Genomic DNA, 19095 nt, shown 5'->3' with positions numbered 1-19095 from the left:
ACAAATTACTCTCCAAGGGAATGAAAATGATTTAGATCAAACAATTTATTCCTTGAGGCTGCGATAGTATCTTCCTCTCTCAGAAATGGGCTTTGTTACCAGGAAGGAAAAGGTCTTTATGGAATCTGCCACATCTATACTGTCAGGTATCAAAAATTAACCTAAAAATAAACTTTTAAAACTTAGAGTATTTATGGATTTTTGAAAAGCAAACTAAAATATATGTTAGATGTCATCTATTGCGGTTTGTTTCCTGTCTAATATCTATGTTTATAAGAAATCTTTTCTGTGTTGATATGATTGTGTAAAATATCCCATTGTTACCAACTTGACAAAAATTCCAACTGACAGTGTCTGTAAAATATTTCAAAAGTTTGGCTAACTTATCTTAATTGATTTTACTTGGTAGGTTTTTCTCTTTTTTATTTTTAACTTTAATTTTAATTTTTTTGTAGAGACACAGTCTCACCATGTTGGCTAAGCTGGTCTTGCGCTCCAAGCCTCAAGCAGTCCTCCCGCCTTGACCTCCTAAAGTGGTAGGATAACAATCGTGAGCCACTGCACCCAGCCTCGTTTTGGTTATTTTATGCCTTTTTTTTTTTTTTTATGGAGAATTTTTAAAACAGACATATAATTAATAGTACTAATCCCGTGTACTGATTATCTAGCACCAACAATTTGGCCAGTCCCACCTCATCCACCAATACTGCCCTTCCATATTATTTCAGTTATTTATTTAAATTGATATATTAATATATGAGACAGGGTCTCACTATGTGGCCCAGGCTGCTCTCAAACTCCCAGGCTCAAGTGGTCCTCCTGTCTCAGCCTCCCAAAATATGGGGATTATAGGCATGAACCACCTCACCTGGCCTCCTTGAATATTATTGCAAGGCAGAGAGCAGATACCATTTAATCTGGAAATATTTAAGGATCTTTTGTTAATAACCACACCATTATCACATTAAAAAAATAGCACTACATGATATCAAGGAGTTACTTACAATTTTCTTGGGTGTGATAATGGTGTTTATATTTTTCTTTTTAAAAAAATCCTTCTCTGACAGATACATAAGTTTATGGCATCTGAGACTTGGTTTATAATTCTCCTGTTTAGAAAAAACTTTAAGTGGTAAGAGATGAAATAATAGCACTGAGTTGGCCAGGCGTGGTGGCTCACACTTGTAATCCCAGCCCTTTGGGAGGCTAAGGCAGGTGGATTACCTGAGGTCAGGAGTTCGAGACCAGCCTGGCCAACACCGTGAAACGCTGTCTCTACTAAAAATACAAAAAATTAGCTGGGTGTAGTGGTGGGCGCCTGTAATCCCAGCTACTTGGGAGGCTGAGGCAGGAGAATCGCTTCAACCCAGGAGGCAGAGGTTGCAGTGAACCGAGATTGCGCCATTGTACTCCAGTCTGGGTGACAGAGTGGGACGCCGTCTCAAAAAAAAAAAAAAAAAAAAAAAGGAAGTGGTAGTAGTGAGTGGTTATTTCTTTTTTGGAGTTGCCAGCAACCACTGATTAATAATACCTCAAGTGGTGAGTTCATTAAAGCTTGCAAAATGGTGATTTTCTCTCTTCCTTGTTTGCTAGAGTACTTTTTTGGGGTTTTTTTTGTTTTTTTGTTTTTTGAGATGGAGTTTCGCTCTTGTTGCCCAGGCTGGAGTACAATGGCGCGATCTCGGCTCATTGCAACCTCCGCCTCCCAGGTTCAAGTGATTTTCCTGCCTCAGCCTTCTGAGTAGCTGGGATTACAGGCATGCACCACCATGCCTGGCTAATTTTGTATTTTTTGTAGAGACAGGGTTTCTTCATGTTGGTCAGGCTGGTCTCAAACTCCCAACATCAGGTGATCCGCCTGCCTCGGCCTCCCAAAGTGCTGGGATTACAGGCGTGAGTCACCGCACCCAGCCATTTGCTAGAGTACTTCTATGAAGAAAAGCTTCTCACCGAGTATTTGCTTACGTAGAGATATGGGAAAGGTAGGATAAATGCTGGATTATTTAAAGTTATTCCTTTTGATGCTCAGATTGTCCCATCTTTGGCCAATGGGAGCCTCTTCAAGTTGGCCTCAAGTCTTTTTTTTTTTTTTTTGGAAACAGTCTTGCTCTGTCACACGGTCTGGAGTGCAATGGTGCGATCTTGGCCTACTGCAACCTCTGCCTCCCGGGTTCAAGCCTCCTTGCCTCAGCCTCCTGAGTAGCTGGGATTACAGGCACCCGCTACCACACCCGGTTAATTTTTTGTATTTTTAGTAAAGTTTCACCATATTGGCCATGCTGGTCTCGAACTCCTGACCTCAGGGTGATGTGCCCACCTCAGCCTCCGAAAGTGCTGGGATTACAAGTGTGAGCCACTGTGCCTGGCCAGCCTCAAGTCTTTTTGACACACCTTACTAGTCTTTGATAATTTCCTCGCTATCTAATAACTACTGTAGAGATTGTATATTTCCATGTTATTCCAAGGAGCTCTGGGTTTTTTTTAATTGGAAAAAAGTGGACACCATACTTTGGGTACTAGGAATGCTCATTGATAGAAGACAATCTTTGTTTCTAGGCCTTTCCAGTATTAACAGCTAGCAAATATAGGAGAGTGTGTATTTCTTCCCTGAAAAAAAAAAAAAAAAAAAAAATTGGCCAGATGTGGTGGCTCATACCTGTAATCCCAATACTTTGGGAGGCTGAGGCAGGAGGATCACTTGAGCCCTAGAGTTCGAGACCAGCCTGGGCAACATAGACCACATCTCTAAAAAAAAACTTTGAAAATTAGCCAGGCATAGTGGCTCAGGCCTGTAGTCCCAGCTACTTGGGGAGCTGATGGGGGTGGATGGCTTGAGCCCGGGGGATCGAAGCTGCAGGGAGCCTGGATCATTCCACTGTACTCCTGCCTGGGCAACAGAGCAAGACCCTGTCTCAAAAGAAAATAAAAAATAAGGCCAGTCGCAGTGGCTCACGCCTGTAATCCCAGCATTTTGGGAGACCAAGGCAGGTGGATCATTTGAGGTCAGGAGTTCGAGACCAGCCTGGCCAACATGGTGAAACCCCGTTTCTACTACAAATGCAAAAATTAGCCAGGCGTGGTGGCAGGTGCCTGTAATCCCAGCTACTTGGGAGGCTGAAGCAGGAGAATTGCTTGAACCTGGGAGGCGGAGGTTGCAGTGAGCCGAGATCACGCCACTGCACTCCAGCCTGGGCAACAGAGTGAGACTCCATCTCCAAAATAATAATAAATAAAATAAAAAATTCATCATGAGTTCACACCAATATTTTCCATTCAAATTCAGGACTGCAGAGGGTCTGGGGTTTGTATGTGTGTTTTAATCAGTTTCATTAAGATACAATTTACATACAATAAATTTACCTCTTTTAAATGTACAAATTAATGAGTATTGACAAATGTATAACCATCTCTACAAAGGCAATGTAGAAAATTTGCATCACCCAATAAAGTCCTCCTATGCTTTTTTTGAGACTGCCTCAGTGGTAACCACTTCTAAATTTAGCAGAGAACTGCACACCTGGATTGTATTTTGACAGAACTTCCTTCCAACCCAATTGCTTTTAATAATTTTTTAATGATAAATTTTTACCAAAAATTTTATAGAATTTATTTACAAAATTTCATAAGTTGTATTTCACTTACTGGTGTGGTATTATGCTAAGGAAACAGGTCTGGAGTCATGAAATCCTTAGGTGTCTAATTTTTCTAACCTCTAAGTTTCTGTGCTACTGCAGATCTCAGTTACTGTCTCTGGTGGCGGGTGTGTGCTGTGGAAGAGTCAGAGATAAGGCACTAGTCCGTTTCCTTCCAGGATAGTTAAGGAGAAAGAAGGAAATGAGCTCCAGGCATCACAAATCCACTGTTGATCATTCCTCTGGTCAGGTCTCCCCTTGGGAAGAAGCAACACTGAGAAAAGACAACTACTTTAGGTCATGATTCACCATCCCTGAGAGTAGAAGAGGCAGAAAGCCAAAAGGTCGACCACACATGTTTGCAACTCCTCATCCCAGCAAGATTTCTGTGCTGCCCTGGTGTTACCCTGCAGATGCCACCTTTTCCCAGTTTTCTACTGGTTTATTGGTCTTTCTCTTAATGATTTGTAAAAGCTCATAATATTATGAAACTTCATACAGTATCTGAGACCTGGGCTCAAAATACAGTCATGCATCGCTTAACGGTGGAGGTCACTGTTTGAACATCATAGCGTGTACTCACACAAACTTAGATGGCATAGTCTGCTACATGCCTAGGGTGTATGGGATAGTCTGTTCCTCCTAGGGATAAACCTGTACAGCATGCTACTGAACACTAGGCAATTGTAGCACAATGGTAAATATTTGTGTATCTAAATGTGTCTAAACATAGAAAAGGTACAGTAAAAACATGGTATTATAGTTTTATGGAACCCCTGTTTTATATTTGGTCCATGAATGACTGAAATGTTATTATGCAACACATCATGTGTTTTCTCCCTATTCTTTCTTTTTTTTTTTTTTTGAGATGGAGTCTTGCTCTGTCGCCCAGGATGGAATGCAGTGGCACTATCTTGCCGCACCGCAACCTCCACCTCCCAGGTTCAAGCAATTCTCATGCTTCAGTCTCCCCGGTAGCAGGGACTACAGGTGTGCACCACCACACCCAGCTAATTTTTGTATTTTTAGTAGAGACAGGATTTCACCGTGTTGGCCAGGCTGGTCTCAAACTCCCGACCTCAGGTGATCACCTGCCTCGTGGGATTACAGATGGAAGCCACTGCGGCCGGTCCCTAGTTATTCTTTGGATTTAGTTTATGATTTCTAAATGTAATTTTTAAATGTCTCATCTAATTAAATGTTTTATCTAATTAAATTTAACAATCTTTTATGTCTTCTGGGTTGTGAGTCATACCCATAGAAGTCTTCCCCACCTCAAGATTATTTTTAAATCCCCCACATATTCTTCTAGCACTTCTGTGACCACATCTATCTGAATTAATTTTGTTGTAAAGAATGAGGTAGGGGACCAATTTTTTTAATGTGGTTCTCAAGTTTTTACAATATATTGAATAATCCATCTTTTCCCCATTGATTTAAGATGCCATATTTATCCTATACTAAGTTACTGTATATATTTAGAACTACATCCGGACTTTTTGTTCCATTGTTCTACTTGTTCAATTATGTACCAATACCTCATATACCAATACTATGCTTTTTTTTTTTTTTTTTTTTTTGACACAGGGTCTTGCTCTGTCACCCCAGCTGGACTGCAGTGGTGCAGTCTCGGCTCACTGCAGCCTCTGCTTCCTAGGCTCAAGTGATCCTCATACCTCAGCCTTCTCGACTTGTGATTGGCATCTGAGTTGGGGGGCAGTCTTGTAGGACTGAGCCCTTAACCTATGGGGTCTGATAGTACTCCTGATAGTTAATGTCAGGATTGAATTATTGGTGTCCAGAGAGTTGGAGAATTGGTTTTCGGTGTGGAAAAAAACCCACACATTTGGTGTCAGAAGTGCGAATGGAGAAAGCTTACCTTTAAAATGTTAAATATTATTTCAAGGCTATGATATTTTATTTCTTTTGTCAGAACTCTCTTGGAGTCAAGATTCTGCCACCTGGCCGGGTGCGGTGGCTCACACCTGTAATCCCAGCACTTTGGGAGGCCAAGGTGAGTGGATCACTTGAGGTCAAGATTTCAAGACCAGTCTGGCCAACATGGTGAAAGCTCATCTCTATCAAAAACACAAAAATTAGCCGGGTGTGGTGGTGCATGCCTGTAATCCCAGCTATTCGGGAGGCTGACGTAGGGGAATCGCTTGAACCTGGGAGGCAGAGGTTGCAGTGAGCTGAGATCACGCCACTGCACTCTCCAACCTGGGCGACAGAGCGAGACTCTGTCTCAAAAAAAAAAAAAAGATTCTACCACTTGGCCAGGGCCTGTGTGTGCCAACATGCGTTCTTGTGCCTACCTGGATGTCCCCTGGCCTCACACAATCATGAATCCTGCCCACAGGCCTGAACACTCACACAACCTACCTCCTTGTCCATAACCATTGCCCATGCCCAGCCCTCCTCTGCATGCATTTTTCAGATGCAGTCACGTACTGCCTAGCAACGTTTCAGTCAACCACGAACCACGTATGTGACAGTGGCCCCTAAAATCATACCATATTTTTACTGCAGCTTTTCTATGTTTAGATACAAAAATACCATTGTGCTGCAATTGCCTCCAGTATTCAGTACAGTAACATGGCTTCAGGTGTGTAGACTAGAAGCAATAGGTTACCGTATAGCCAGGTGTGGAGTAGTGGATACCATCTGGGTTTGTGTAAATACACTGGTGTGCACACAGTGGAATTGCCTAATGACACGCATTTGTCAGAACCTATCTCTGTCATTAAGCAACGCATGACGGTGCTTCCTTCTGCCTGTTTGGGTGATCTCTCCCACTTTCCTCCCATTGGCTTTGCCACTTGACAAAGGGGCATCTTCAGGGAGCATGTGTGGGCCCCAGGTCCCTGCATCCTTGCTGATCTTGATAATTCTGATCTGATGACTTTTCTGATCCGATAAGCCCTCAATATCCAGTTGTCCACCCTGGAATGTTAACAAGGTAGTGGTTGGAAGTGTGGGCTTGGCCCGGTGTGGTGGCTCATACCTATAATCTCAACACTTTGGGAGGCTGAGATGGGAGGATTACTTGAGCCCAGTAGCTTAAGCCTGGGCTTAAGGCTGAGGTGGGAGGATTGCTTGAGCCCAGCCTGGCCAACGTGGCAAAACCCCGTCTCTAAAAAAATACAAAAATTAGCCAGGCGTAGTGGCATGCATCTGTGGCCCCCGGTACCCAGGAGGCTGAGGTGGGAGAATTACTTGAGCCAGGAAGGTCAAGACTGCAGTGAGCTGTGATCCCATCATTGTACTGCAGCCTGGGCAAGAGAGTGAGCCCCTGTCCCCCCACCAAAAAAAAAAAGAAGAAGAAGAAGAAAAGAAGTGTGGGCTCTGGTGTCACTCAGATCTGAGTTCCTTTCCTGTTTCCAACAGGTGTTAGCTGAATGAACTTGTGAGTCAGTTTCTTTTTGTATGAAAAGAGGGAAATAAGAGTACCTGCCCCAGGCCAGGCACGGTGGCTCACACCTGTAATCCCAGCACTTTGGTAGGCTGAGGCAGGTGGATCTCCTGAGATCAGGAGTTCGAGACCAGCCTGGCCAACATGGTGAAACCCCATCTCTACTAAAAATACAAAATTAGCCAGGTGTGGTGTCATGTCCCAGCTGCTCAGGAGGCTGAGGCAAGAGAATCACTTGAACTCGGGAGGCAGAGGTTGCAGTGAGCCAAGATTGCGCCATTTCACTCCAGCCTGGGGAACAAGAGCAAAACTCCGTCTCAAAAAAAAAAAGAAAAAGAAAAAAAGTACCTGCCCCAAAGAGGTATTGTGGGACTATACGAGGACAGGCACACAAAGCACTTAGTAATAGTACCTGGAACATGCTATAAGCTCAATACATATATTATTGTTGTCATTTTTAATTAATTAATGTATTTATTTACCTACTGAGACAGGGCCTCACTCTCTTGCCTAGGCTGGAGTGCAGTGGTACACTGAAGCCTTGACCTCCCAGTCTCAAGCAGTCCTCCCAGCTCAGCCTCCTGAGTAGCTGGGCCTACAGACATGCTAATTTTAGTGGCAGTGATGCCTGGCTAATTTTTGTATTGTTTGTAGAGACAGGATTTTGCCACATTGCCCAGGCTAGTCTTGAATTCCTGGGCTCAAGCAATCCTTCTGCCTTGGCCTCCCAGGGTATTGGGATTATAGGCGTGAGCCACCACACCCAGCCCTATTGTTGCCATTGTTGTAGTTGTTGTGATAGAGGAAATGTTGGGAGGTGGTGTATCAGCCACCTCTGTGTCCTGCGTCATATCCCTGGGCCTTCCCTCTGACCCAGCTGCATCTGAGTGTCTACTCACTTCGCACTGATAGCTTCTTGCTTCAACTGCATAATACACATGTTCACTTTCTGTCCTGGGGTGTTTGCAGTGCCTGGGGTGAGACACTGAGGGAAGCCTGCTTGGAATACCCACATGCTAGTCTAGAAGTGGGGGAGGTGTCACTTCCTGGGATGATCCTCAACCAATGAGGGCTGGACACCAATGGATAAATACCTCTCACTATCAATCCTCAAGTGGACAATACTGAGAAGAGGCTCTTGGACTCTTCAGAAGATTCCAGTGGACTCACATCCAGCTGCCCACCACAGTGCGCAACTCAGCAAAACACCCTGTACTGGCTTTTCCTGTGGCGCACTGGGCCTGCTTCCTAGGGCCACCTCCTACGTAAATGATTTGCACAGAAGGCCTTATTTCAGGCTCTGCTTTCAGGTCTAGTCCAGGATAAAAGACAGGACCAGAAGGCCCTAGAAAGCAGCCTCAGGGAACAAATGAACCCCTAGAAATGGATGGCAACAAGGACTCCCTTGCTGGTGATAGGTAGGCAGTGAGAACCCTTAGCACACCACAGCTCCACAGTTCCTAAGACCTTCCCTTGCCATGTGGAATGAGGTTTAGAAAGAAAAGAGGCAGTGAATGCCAGCATTCCAGCACTTGAAAAGTTTGGGGCAATGCTAATTATGTGGATTGTGAAGCTAGTTGGCGTCTCTTAGCTGCCTTAGAAGCTTTGCAAGGAGAAAATGAGAGGCTACCAGTTCAGGGCAAGCTGTGAAACCCCAAGGATAGGGTTTAAGCCACCCTCATTTATCACAGCCAGCTGGAAGACTGTGCTGAAAGCCAGTTCCAGGATCTGATCAAAATGGTGGGGCAACCAAGGAGGAGATGGAATGAGCACGTCTAGCAGTTGTGTTCTGCTAACTTCTGACACTGACAGGGGCTGGGTAGGCCTTGGGATGTGGACATTTGAGAATATGAAACTCCCAAAGCCCGCAAGCTCTCTTGAGAAGGAGAACAGCCCCTCTTCTTAGAAGACCTCACGTGAGGCAGGCGCCTCACAATATTTTTTAAATTATTGTGGTAAGTTATACCTAACATAAAATTTACCATTTTAACCAATTTTAGGTGTGTAATTCAATGGGATTAAAAACATTCATTCATATTGACCGGCACAATGGCTCACACCTGTAATCCCAGCACTTTGGAAGACCGAGGCAGGCAAATCACTTGAGGTCAGCAGTTTGAGACCAGCCTGGCCAACATGGTGAAACCTCATTTCTACTAAAAATACAAAAATTAACTGGGTGTGGTGGTGGTGCCTGTAATCCCAGCTACTCGGGAGGCTGAGGCACAAGAATCGCTTGAACCTGGAAGGCAGAGGTTGCAGTGAGCCTAGGTCATACCACTGCACTCCAGCCTGGGGGACAGAGAGAGACTCTGTCTCAAAAAACAACAAAAACAAAACTCATATTATTGTGCAACCATCACCACTTTCCATCTTTTTTCCAGAACTTTTTTGTCTTCCCAAACTGAAACGCTGTACCCGTTAGCCAGTCACTCCTAATTGTCCCCGGACCCCAGCCCCTGGGAACCACCATTTTATTTGCTTCACTATATTTTGCTTGTCTTCTTTAAGATCCACCCCTGTCTCCCTTATAGCTTAATAACCAGGGTCAGGTCTCAGCGGAGCCTGACGGGGGAAGGGCAGTTCCTGATGCTGGGCCACACAAAGACTGCAGCGTCTGCGGGTGCACTCCTCCAGGAGCCAGGGGAGCCTACAGCAGCGTGGGTCTGAGCGCGCTAAGGCGGTGAATGTGGATTTAAGACTACATCAGGAAATGGAGGGCCAGGCAAGGTGGCTCACGCCTGTAATCCCAGCACTTTGGGAGGCCGAGGTGGGCGGATCACTTGAGGTCAGGAGTTGAAGACCAGCCTGGCCAACATGGCAAAACCCTGTCTCTACTAAAAATATAAAAATTAGGCCGGGCGCGGTGGCTCAAGCCTGTAATCCCAGCACTTTGGGAGGCCGAGGCGGGTGGATCACGAGGTCAGGAGATCGAGACCATCCTGGCTAACATGGTGAAACCCCGTCTCTACTAAAAATACAAAAAACTAGCCGGGCGTGGTGGCGGGCGCCTGTAGTCCCAGCTACTCGGAGGCTGAGGCGGGAGAATGGCGTGAACCCGGGAGGCGGAGCTTGCAGTGAGCCGAGATCGCGCCACTGCACTCCAGCCTGGGCGACACAGCGAGACTCCGTCTCAAAAAAAAAAAAAAAAATTAGCCGGGGACGGTGGCACATGCTTGTAATGCCAGCTACTTGAGAGGCTGAGGCAGGAGAATCGCTTGAACCTGGGAGGCGGAGGTCGCAGTGAGCCAAGATCGCACCATTGCACTCCAGCCTGGGCGACAGAGTCAGACTCCGTCTCCAAAAAAGAAAAAGGAAATGGAGGTTTAGCGTCATGTCAAGGACACCTGGAACTGGTCCTAAACATGCATGATGGGTCTCCTTGAAGCTTGGATCCCACAGGACTCCACAGCTGAGTGGTTTAATACAAGATCCACAGCAAACCAGAGGCAATACTACATTCTGAGGGAAATAGGGTAGTTGTACTTGTTAAAATGACAGGATTTTTGGATATGCTGGGTTAAATAAAATATATTATTCCAATTCATTTTGCCTGTTTCTCTTCTTTTCTCGTTTTCTTCCTTCCTTCCTTCCTTTTCTTTCTTTTTTTTTTTTTTTTTTCTTCTTTTCTTTCATTTCTTTTTTTAACATAGGTCTCACTCTGTTGCCCAGGCTGGAGTGCTGTGGTGCAATCTCGGCTCACTGCAACCTCCGCCTCCCAGGTTTGAGCAATTCTTGTGCTTCAGCCTCCTAAGTAGATGGAATTACAAGCACCCACCACTATGCCCAGCTAATTTTTTTGTATTTTTAGTAGAGACGGGGTTTCACCATGATGGCCAAGCTGCTCTTGAACTCCTGACCTCAAGTGATCCACCCACCTCAGCCTCCCAAAGTGCTGGGATTATAGGCGTGAGCCACCATGCCCGGCCATCTTTTCATTTTTTTATTGTGTCTACTAGAAAGAGTGAAAAGTATGCCCATGTGGCTGACATTATATTTCTATTGGACAGTGGTGACCAGTGGAAAATATCATGGAGATGCCAGACAGGTGTGAGAATACTGAAGAGTCAGAAGGCTCAGAGAAGGATGCATGTTCAGATGAATTTATTCTGGGAGACCCTTTCTTTACTAAAGCAATTCAGGGCCGGGCACATTGGCTCACACTTGTAATTCCAGCACTTTGGGAGGCTGAGGTAGGCGGATCATCTGAGGTCAGGAGTTCGAGACCAGCCTGGCCACTATGGTGAAACCCCATCTCTACTAAAAACACAAAAATTAGCCAGGTGTGGTGGTGGGTGCCTGTAATCCCAGCTACTTGGGAGGCCGAGGCATGAGAATCACTTGAATCAGGAAAGTGGAGATTGAATTGAGCTGAGATGGTGCCACTGAACTCCAGCCTGGGCAACAGAGTGAGAATCCTTCTCAAAAAAAAAAAAAAAAAGGAAGAAGAAGAGAGAGAGAGAGACAAGAGAGAACATAAAAGGCCATGTGAAGACAGAGGCAGAAGTTGAAGTGAGCCAACCACAAGCAATGTCCGGAGCCCCAGAAGCTGGAAGAGGCAAGGAGGCTCCCCCCGAGAAATTTTGGATGGAGCACAGCTCTACAGACACCTTGGTTTTGGACTTCTAGCCTCCAGAACTGTGAAATGGTTGCTCTAAGCCACCAATCTGTGGTCATTTGTGGCAGCAGCCCTAGGGGACTAAAACATTCTCCCTCCCCACAACTCAACAACGTGGACTCTCTCCCTGGAACGTGACCGGGAAAGGCACATCAAGGCACACCTTTGGCATTAGTTAAATCGGGAGGGTGAGCTAAATCATGAACATTAATGAACATCATTTTTTTTTTTTTTTGAGATGGAGTCTCATCTTGTCGCCCAGGCTGTAGTGCAGTGGCACGATCTTGGCTCACTGCAACCTCTGCCTCCCAGGCTCAAGTGATTCTCCTGCCTCAACCTCCTGAGTAGCTGGGACTACACACACGCACCACCACACCTGACTAATTTTTGTATTTTTAGTAGAGACCAGGTTTTTGCCATGTTGGCCAGGCTCGTCTCGAACTCCTGACCTCAAGTAATCCACCTGCCTCAGCCTCAAGTTTGCTTTTTGTTCATGGAAATCAGCTTCATAAAAACCATCTTACCCTGAGATGTAGTTTGTTTCTGTAAATTTCAGAAGTTGAGTTCGGAATAGACATATCCAGGTTTATAAGAATCACAGGCTTCTGAAATTTAAGAGGGAAAATAATTTCCTTAGGATATGTGACAGGCGAGGCTGTTTTTAAAAATCCTATTTCTAGTAGCTGGGTGGCCTGACAGAACCAGGTATTAACTAATTTTTTCCTGGACTGTGTTAAATAATTTATTTTTGAAAATGTTAGCTGGGCATAATGCCTCATGCTTGTAATCCCAACACTTTGGGAGGCTGAAGCAGGAAGATTGGTCAAGCCCAGGAGTTCCAGACCAGCTTGGGCAATATAGCAAGATACCTGTCTCTACCAAAAAAAAAAAAATTAGTCAGACATGATGGTGCACACCTGTAGTCCCACTACTCAGGAGCTTGAGGTGGGTTGATTGCTTCAGCCCAAGAGGTAGAGGGTGCAGTGAGCTGAAATTGTGCCACTGAACTCTGGCCTGGGTGACAGAGTGAGAGTCTCAAAAAAAAAGAAGAAAGGCAGGAAAGAAAGAAAGAAAAGAAAGAAAAAGGAAAGAAAGAAAGAAAGAAAGAGAGAGAGAGGAAAGGAAAGGAAAGGAAAGGAAAGGGAGGGGAGGGGAGGGGAGGTAAAAGAAAGACAGGAAGGAAGGAATGAAGGAAGGAAGAAAGGAAGGAAAAAGAAAGACAGGAAGGAAGGAAGGAAGGAGGGAAGGAGGGAGGGAGGGAGGGAGGGAGGAAAGAAGTGGGGAGGGAAGGAGGGAGGAAAGGAAGGAAATGTTTGAGTAATGATCCTGTATCCTTTTCTCTGGATTTTTTCTATGACATTCCCCCACCACATCTTTCCCTCTTCCCCACCCTCCATCCGCTGATGAGATTTTTTAGGAGCTAGGGTGCTGGTTGCCATTGGTTCCTTATGGTGTGCCTGCATTGCTCGCATCCACCCCATTCTCAGGCTCCTGAAGCCCCTGAGTATTGTGATATCACAGGGACTACCTGTCTCTAGTCACCAGCACCTCTTATCTCTTATCCCAAGCTGTGGCTCACCTTGCTCTCTTGGTGCCACCTCCTGGAACACGGGGGTGGCATACTGTAGCTCCTGGGAATGTTCGGCCTCTGGGCAAAAGATAAGAAATAGGAGTTATTGGGCCAATTATCTGAATTTCTAAGCACATGAGGGCAGTGGGATAGACTCTGCAGAACATGCTCACCATCTTGGGCTGTGGAAACACATGGTCTGGATCCCACTTCTGGGACAGATCCCTCCTCTGTAAAATGAGAATGACATAAATTGGGGGTTGGTAGTATTTGTGTTAGAAAAGGTGGGTAAATTACTCAGCACTGCATCTGGAATGTGGTCATGTTGGCTGAGATTGTTCCATTGTCAGCTGATGATAGGGTTTGGCTGTGTCCTCACCCAAATCACATCTTGAATTGTAGTCCCCACAAACCCCACGTGTCATGGGAGGGACCAGGTGGAGATAATTAAATCATGGGGGTGGTTTCTGTCATACTGTTCTAGTGATAGTGAGTTAGTTCTCACAAGATCTGATGGTTTTATAAGGTTTTTCCCCCTTCCCTTGGCTCTCATTCTTCTCTCTCCTGCTGCCTTGTGAAGAAGGATGTGTTTGCTTCCCCTTCTACCATGATTGTAAGTTTCCTGAGGCCTCCCAAGCCCTGTAGAACTGAGAGTCAATTAAACCTCTTTCCTTTATAAATTACCCCATCTCAGGTATGTCCTTATAATAGCAAGAGAATGGACTAATACATCAGCCAAGGCGTTGGGTCTTGTTTACTGCAAAGCAATGTGCAGTGCCTGCTTTGAGAGGTGACCATGAAAGACTGTGAAACACAGTGCGGATCATTCTGAACAGATGTGAAAAATCTTCAAGATATGTTGTTACATGGAAAAAAAAAATCACGGTGTAGAAAGTCATACCTACAATATGCTACAATTGCTACCATTTGTTTATTATACACATAGAATATCTGTGGAAGGATTTTTAAAAAACTAGTTTTTACCCCTAGAAAGTGGGACTGGGCGGCCGGGCGCGGTGGCTCAAGCCTGTAATCCCAGCACTTTGGGAGGCCGAGACGGGCGGATCACGAGGTCAGGAGATCGAGATCATCCTGGCTAACACAGTGAAACCCCGTCTCTACTAAAAAATACAAAAAACTAGCCGGGCGAGGTGGCGGGCGCCTGTAGTCCCAGCTACTCGGGAGGCTGAGGCAGGAGAATGGCGTAAACCCAGGAGGCGGAGCTTGCAGTGAGCTGAGATCCCGCCACTGCACTCCAACCTGGGCGACAAAGCGAGACTCCGTCTCAAAAAAAAAAAAAAAAAGAAAGTGGGACTGGGCATCAATAGACATTGAACTCTCTCCCTTTTGCTCCACCCCCCACTCCCATATGTCTGTCAACCTTAACAAAATCAAAAGACAAAAACCTGAAACCACCCAAAACACACAACAAAGTTCTCTTACTTGCTTGTTTTCCATGGATATTTGCATAGATTCCAACTTCCACAGCTGTGTCTCCACAGTCCCTGGGCACATTATTTCTCATAGCTTTTCCTACATAAATCAGTACAGAATCATTAAATTAAACCAATTCAGCCACATTTCTCTCATCTCCTCAGCCAAGGAGCAGAACTCCCCAAAGTTCTGAAACAAGGAGTGACTTGTTCCAACGGCCCAAACTGTTGTCTAACAAAGGAATACTATAGACTCAGCAGGGAGTCTAGACACGGCTTCACCAAGCCAGGGGCTGTTCTGATTTATTTTCCTGGCTTTCAGAGGAACATGCTTTACCTATCAGATTATGCCTGAACTAGCCAGACTTATTTTCTTTCCTTCGCTGAAGAGAATATTCTGTGGAAGCTTTGTAATATCTTCAAGAGAGTGTAAATGGCCTACCGAATTCTTTTTTTTTTTTTTTTAAGACAGAGTCTCGCTTTGTGGCCCAGGCTGGAGTGTCATGGTGCAATCTCCACTCACCACAACCTCCGCCTTCTGGTTTCGAGCAATTCTCCTGCCTCAGCCTCCCGAGTAGCTGGGATTACGGGCATGTGCCACCATGCCCAGCTAATTTTTTGTATTTTTAGTAGAGGTGGGGCTTCACTGTGTTGCCCAGGCTGGTCTCAAACTCCTGACTTCAGGTGATCAAAATGCTGGGATTATAGGCATGAGCCACTGTGCCCGGCCAGCCTCGCTGAATTCTATTGTTAGCTCCAGCCAGTAATCAAAAATATTAATGCCACTTTTGCAATAACCTGGACTTTTTATAGGAAGGAGAAACATGTTTTTAAGACATATGAGATGTGGGCCAGGGTGCAGTGGCTCACGCCTGTAATTCCAGTGCTTTGGGAAGCTGAGGTGGAAGGATCACTTGAGGCCAGGAATTTAAGACCAGCCTGGGGAACATAGTGAGACATTGTCTCTAAAAAGAATTTTGTAATTTAAAAAAAAAAAAATACTGTAATCCCAGCACTTTGGGAGGCTGAGGCAGGAGGATGATTTGAGTCCAGGAGTTCAAGACTAGCCTGGGCAACATGGTGAAACCTACAAAAAAAAAAAAAAAAAAAAAATTAGCCGGGAATGGTGCGCGCCTGTGGTCCCAGCTACTCAGGTAGCTGAGGCAGGAGGGGGCCTGGGAGGTCGAGGTTGCAGTGAGCCATGATTGCACCACTGCACTCCAGCCTTGGGTGATAGAAGTGAGATCCTATCTCAAAAAATATATATATATATATAGATAGATAGATAGATAGATAGATAGATAAACACACACACACATATACACACACATATATATACACATATACATATATATATACACATGTATGGGATTACAGCTGGGGCTGTAATACAGCTCCAGCACTTTGGGTGGCCGAGATAGGCAGATCACGAGGTCAGGAGTTCAAGACCAGCCTGGCCAACATAGTGAAACCCCGTCTCTACTAAAAATACAAAAATTAGCCGAGCATGGTGGTGGGCACCTGTAATCCCAGCTACTTGGGATGCTGAGGCAGGAGAATCGCTTGAACCCGGGAGGTGGAGGTTGCAGTGAGCGGAGATTGTGCCACTGCACTTTAGCCTGGGCAACAGAGTGAAGCCCCATCTCTTAAAAAATGAAATGAAATAAAATAAAATCTTAAAGATGCATCAGATGTATAACTCGTGACCTCTGTGGTCAAGTTTTATGTCAGCTGAGTCCCTGACTTCTCTGAGTTGTGACTCTCTGGAGATGGTTCCCAGTTGGTTCTCTTGCCAGTTCTGACAATATCTCCATGGCCCATTCCACAAGTCAGAACAGCAAGGCTCAGAAGCAACAGCCTGAGGGGCTTGTCCAATAGCCCTCAGCTTGCTGATGGGCACCAGTGCTGAGACACAAACTGTCTTTTGTGTAAATCTTCATATTCTTCCGCACTCATGTGCCAAATGAAAAAACCACTTTGAAGTCTTAACCAGCGGTGGCCATAAGACGTGAGGAATGAAAAGCAGTAAGTGGGCTGAGTACAGTGGCTCATGCCTGTAATCCCAGCACTTTGGGAGGCTGAGGTGGGAGGATCGCCTGAGTCCAGGAGTTCAAGACCAGCCTAGGCAACACAGTGAGACCCCCGTCTCTAAAAAACATTTTTTTTAAAAAAAAGCTATAACTGATTCTTCTAATAACATTGACAAGTTTTCTGCTGGATGAAGCACTTAAGGTGGGGAAGAGAGAAATGATGCTTTTTTGTTTCTGTTTTTATTTTTTTTGAGTCTGGTGTGTTTAATAAGGTTTTTTTTAAAAAAAAAAAAAACAAATCTTATAGTAGAATAGATTATACTTTTACATTGAAAATCTAGAAAGCATGGAAATGTAGAAAGAAAACATATATATATATATTAGGTTGGTGCAAAAGTAATTATGGGCCGGGCCTAATGGCTCACGTCTGTAATCCCAGCACTCTGGGAGGCTGAGGCAGGCAGATCACCTGAGGTCAGGAGTTCAAGACCAACCTGATCAACATGGTGAAACCCCGTCTTTACTAAAAATACATGGTGATGGGCGCCTGTAATCCCAGCTACTCAGGAGGCTGAGGCAGGAGAATCGCTTGAACCAGGGAGATAGAGGCTGCTGTGAGCCGAGACTGCACCACTGCACTCCAGCCTGGGCAACAGAGCAAGACTCCATTTGAAAAAAAAAAGAAAAAAAAGTAATTACGGGTTTTGCCATAAATGTAATGGCAAAAATTGCAATTACTTATGCACCAACCTAATATTTTTAATACTTCCTGCCCCAAACAATTGTAAACCTTTTGAAGGTGTCTTTTGTGCTAGTGGGATGACGCTTGCTTGTCCTCATGCACTGAGCCTCCCCTACGTATGTGGCAGATCTAGAGTCGCACGAGGCAAAGCTCTTGCTTGAGGTACTTGCAGTCAGGAGCAGCCGCACCACTCGCAGCGCCCAGGGCGAAACAAACATTGTTCACATGCCTAAAACTTGTGTTTAATTAAGAACACAAGTTCTTGGCCCGGCACAGTGGCTGACGCCTGTAATCCCAACACTTTGGGAGGCCGAGGGGGGAGGATTGCTTGAGCCCAAGAGTTCGAGACCAGCCTGAGCAACATAGTGAGGCCCCGTCTCTATTTAATATAGAATAAAAAAATAAGAGAGAGAGAGAGAGAGAGAGAGAGAGAAAGGAACACAAGTTCTTAAAGTCATGACCAAGTACGTCTTTCACAAGAAGTCATACAAAGAAGAGAAAAGGGCCTCTTGTTTAAAAACATTAATAATTGCACACCCACGTTCCTAGCATTATTAAACAATAGACAAAAGGTGGAAGCAACACGGGCACCCATGAGGGATAAATGGATAAACAAGGTGTGGCGTACTTATGTACAATGGGGCATTCTTCAGCCTTATCAAGGAAGGAAATTCTGACACATACGACAACATGGATGAACCTTGAGGACATTAATCGAAGTGAAATAAGCCAGTTATGAAAGGACAAATGCTTCCACTTCTATGAGGTGCCTGGAAGAGTCAAACTAATAGAGATAGAAAGCAGAATAGTGGTTGTCAGAGCCTGGGGGAAGAAGGGATAGGGAGCTAGTGCGTAATGGGCACAGAGTTTCAGTTTGGGAAGATGAAAAAGTTCTGGGCGTGGATGGTGGAGAAGGGTGCATGACAATGGGAACGTGCTTAATGCCACCGAACTATACATTTAAACATGGTTTAAAGTGGCCAATTTAGTGTTATGTATATTTTACCACCATTAACAATTTTTAAAAGAGTACAAAAAAATCATTAAGAATTTCAAGACGCGGCCGGGAGCAGTGGCTCATGACTGTAATCCCAGCACTTTGGGAAGCTGAGGCGGGCGGGTCACCTGAGGCCGGGAGCTCGAGACCAGCCTGGCTCACATGGTGAAACCCTGTCTCTGCTAAAAAAACAAAAAATTAGCTGGGTGTGGTGGCAGATACCTGTAATCCCAGCTTCTTGGGAGGCTGAGGCAGGAGAATTGCTTGAACCCAGGAGGCGGAAGCTGCAGTGAGCTGAGATCGCACCACTGCACTCCAGCCTGGGCAACAAGAGCAAAACTCTGTCTCAAAAATAAATAAACAAACAAACAAATAAATAAATAAATACCAAATGTGGAGTTCTTCTCGGCACAGGGCCCTGTGTGACTGCACAGGCTGCACGTCTGTGAAGCCAGCTCTGCTCGCCCTCAATCAGAAAAGGCTTTCCCTGGAGAAAGAATTACCCTCTGCATGAACCGTTCAGGAAGTCTGTTCCATTCCCACTCCCCTTTCTCATCTTTTCCTCCTGTTTTCATTTTCTCCCTATTCTATTTCCAATCCCCTTTTCTCTTTCTCCTCACCCTCTGCCCTGCTGTCTGTAACCCAAACCCATGGGAAAACG

The 19095-nt window shown here is 45.2% G+C and overlaps 1 protein-coding gene across 9 annotated transcripts in view; it reads right to left on the bottom strand.

The window, feature by feature from the left end:
• MILR1 (mast cell immunoglobulin like receptor 1) overlaps positions 1-19095 on the bottom strand; it is a 32842-nt gene that overhangs the window by 1104 nt on the left and 12643 nt on the right. For 2 of the 9 annotated variants that reach the window (XM_009191029.3, XM_009191022.3), the window contains 5 exons: positions 14676-14765; positions 13406-13462; positions 13242-13310; positions 12187-12267; positions 3298-3906 (listed from right to left, as the gene is read on the bottom strand). In XM_009191029.3, coding sequence (XP_009189293.1) covers positions 12215-12267; positions 13242-13310; positions 13406-13462; positions 14676-14765 — 269 coding nt within the window. In that variant the 3' untranslated portion in view covers positions 3298-3906; positions 12187-12214. Of the gene's footprint in view, positions 1-469; positions 529-3188; positions 3213-3297; positions 3907-3927; positions 3947-12186; positions 12268-13241; positions 13311-13405; positions 13463-14675; positions 14766-19095 lie in introns of those variants that run through there. The other 7 variants (XM_017950880.3, XM_017950879.3, XR_002518174.2 and 4 more) reach the window with 6 other exon arrangements.

Source organism: Papio anubis, chromosome 17 (genome assembly GCF_008728515.1).
Source record: "Papio anubis isolate 15944 chromosome 17, Panubis1.0, whole genome shotgun sequence".
Lineage (NCBI taxonomy): Eukaryota > Metazoa > Chordata > Mammalia > Primates > Cercopithecidae > Papio > Papio anubis.
The sequence above is the reverse complement of the archived record's forward strand: the minus strand, read 5'-3'. Positions and strand labels throughout refer to the sequence as shown.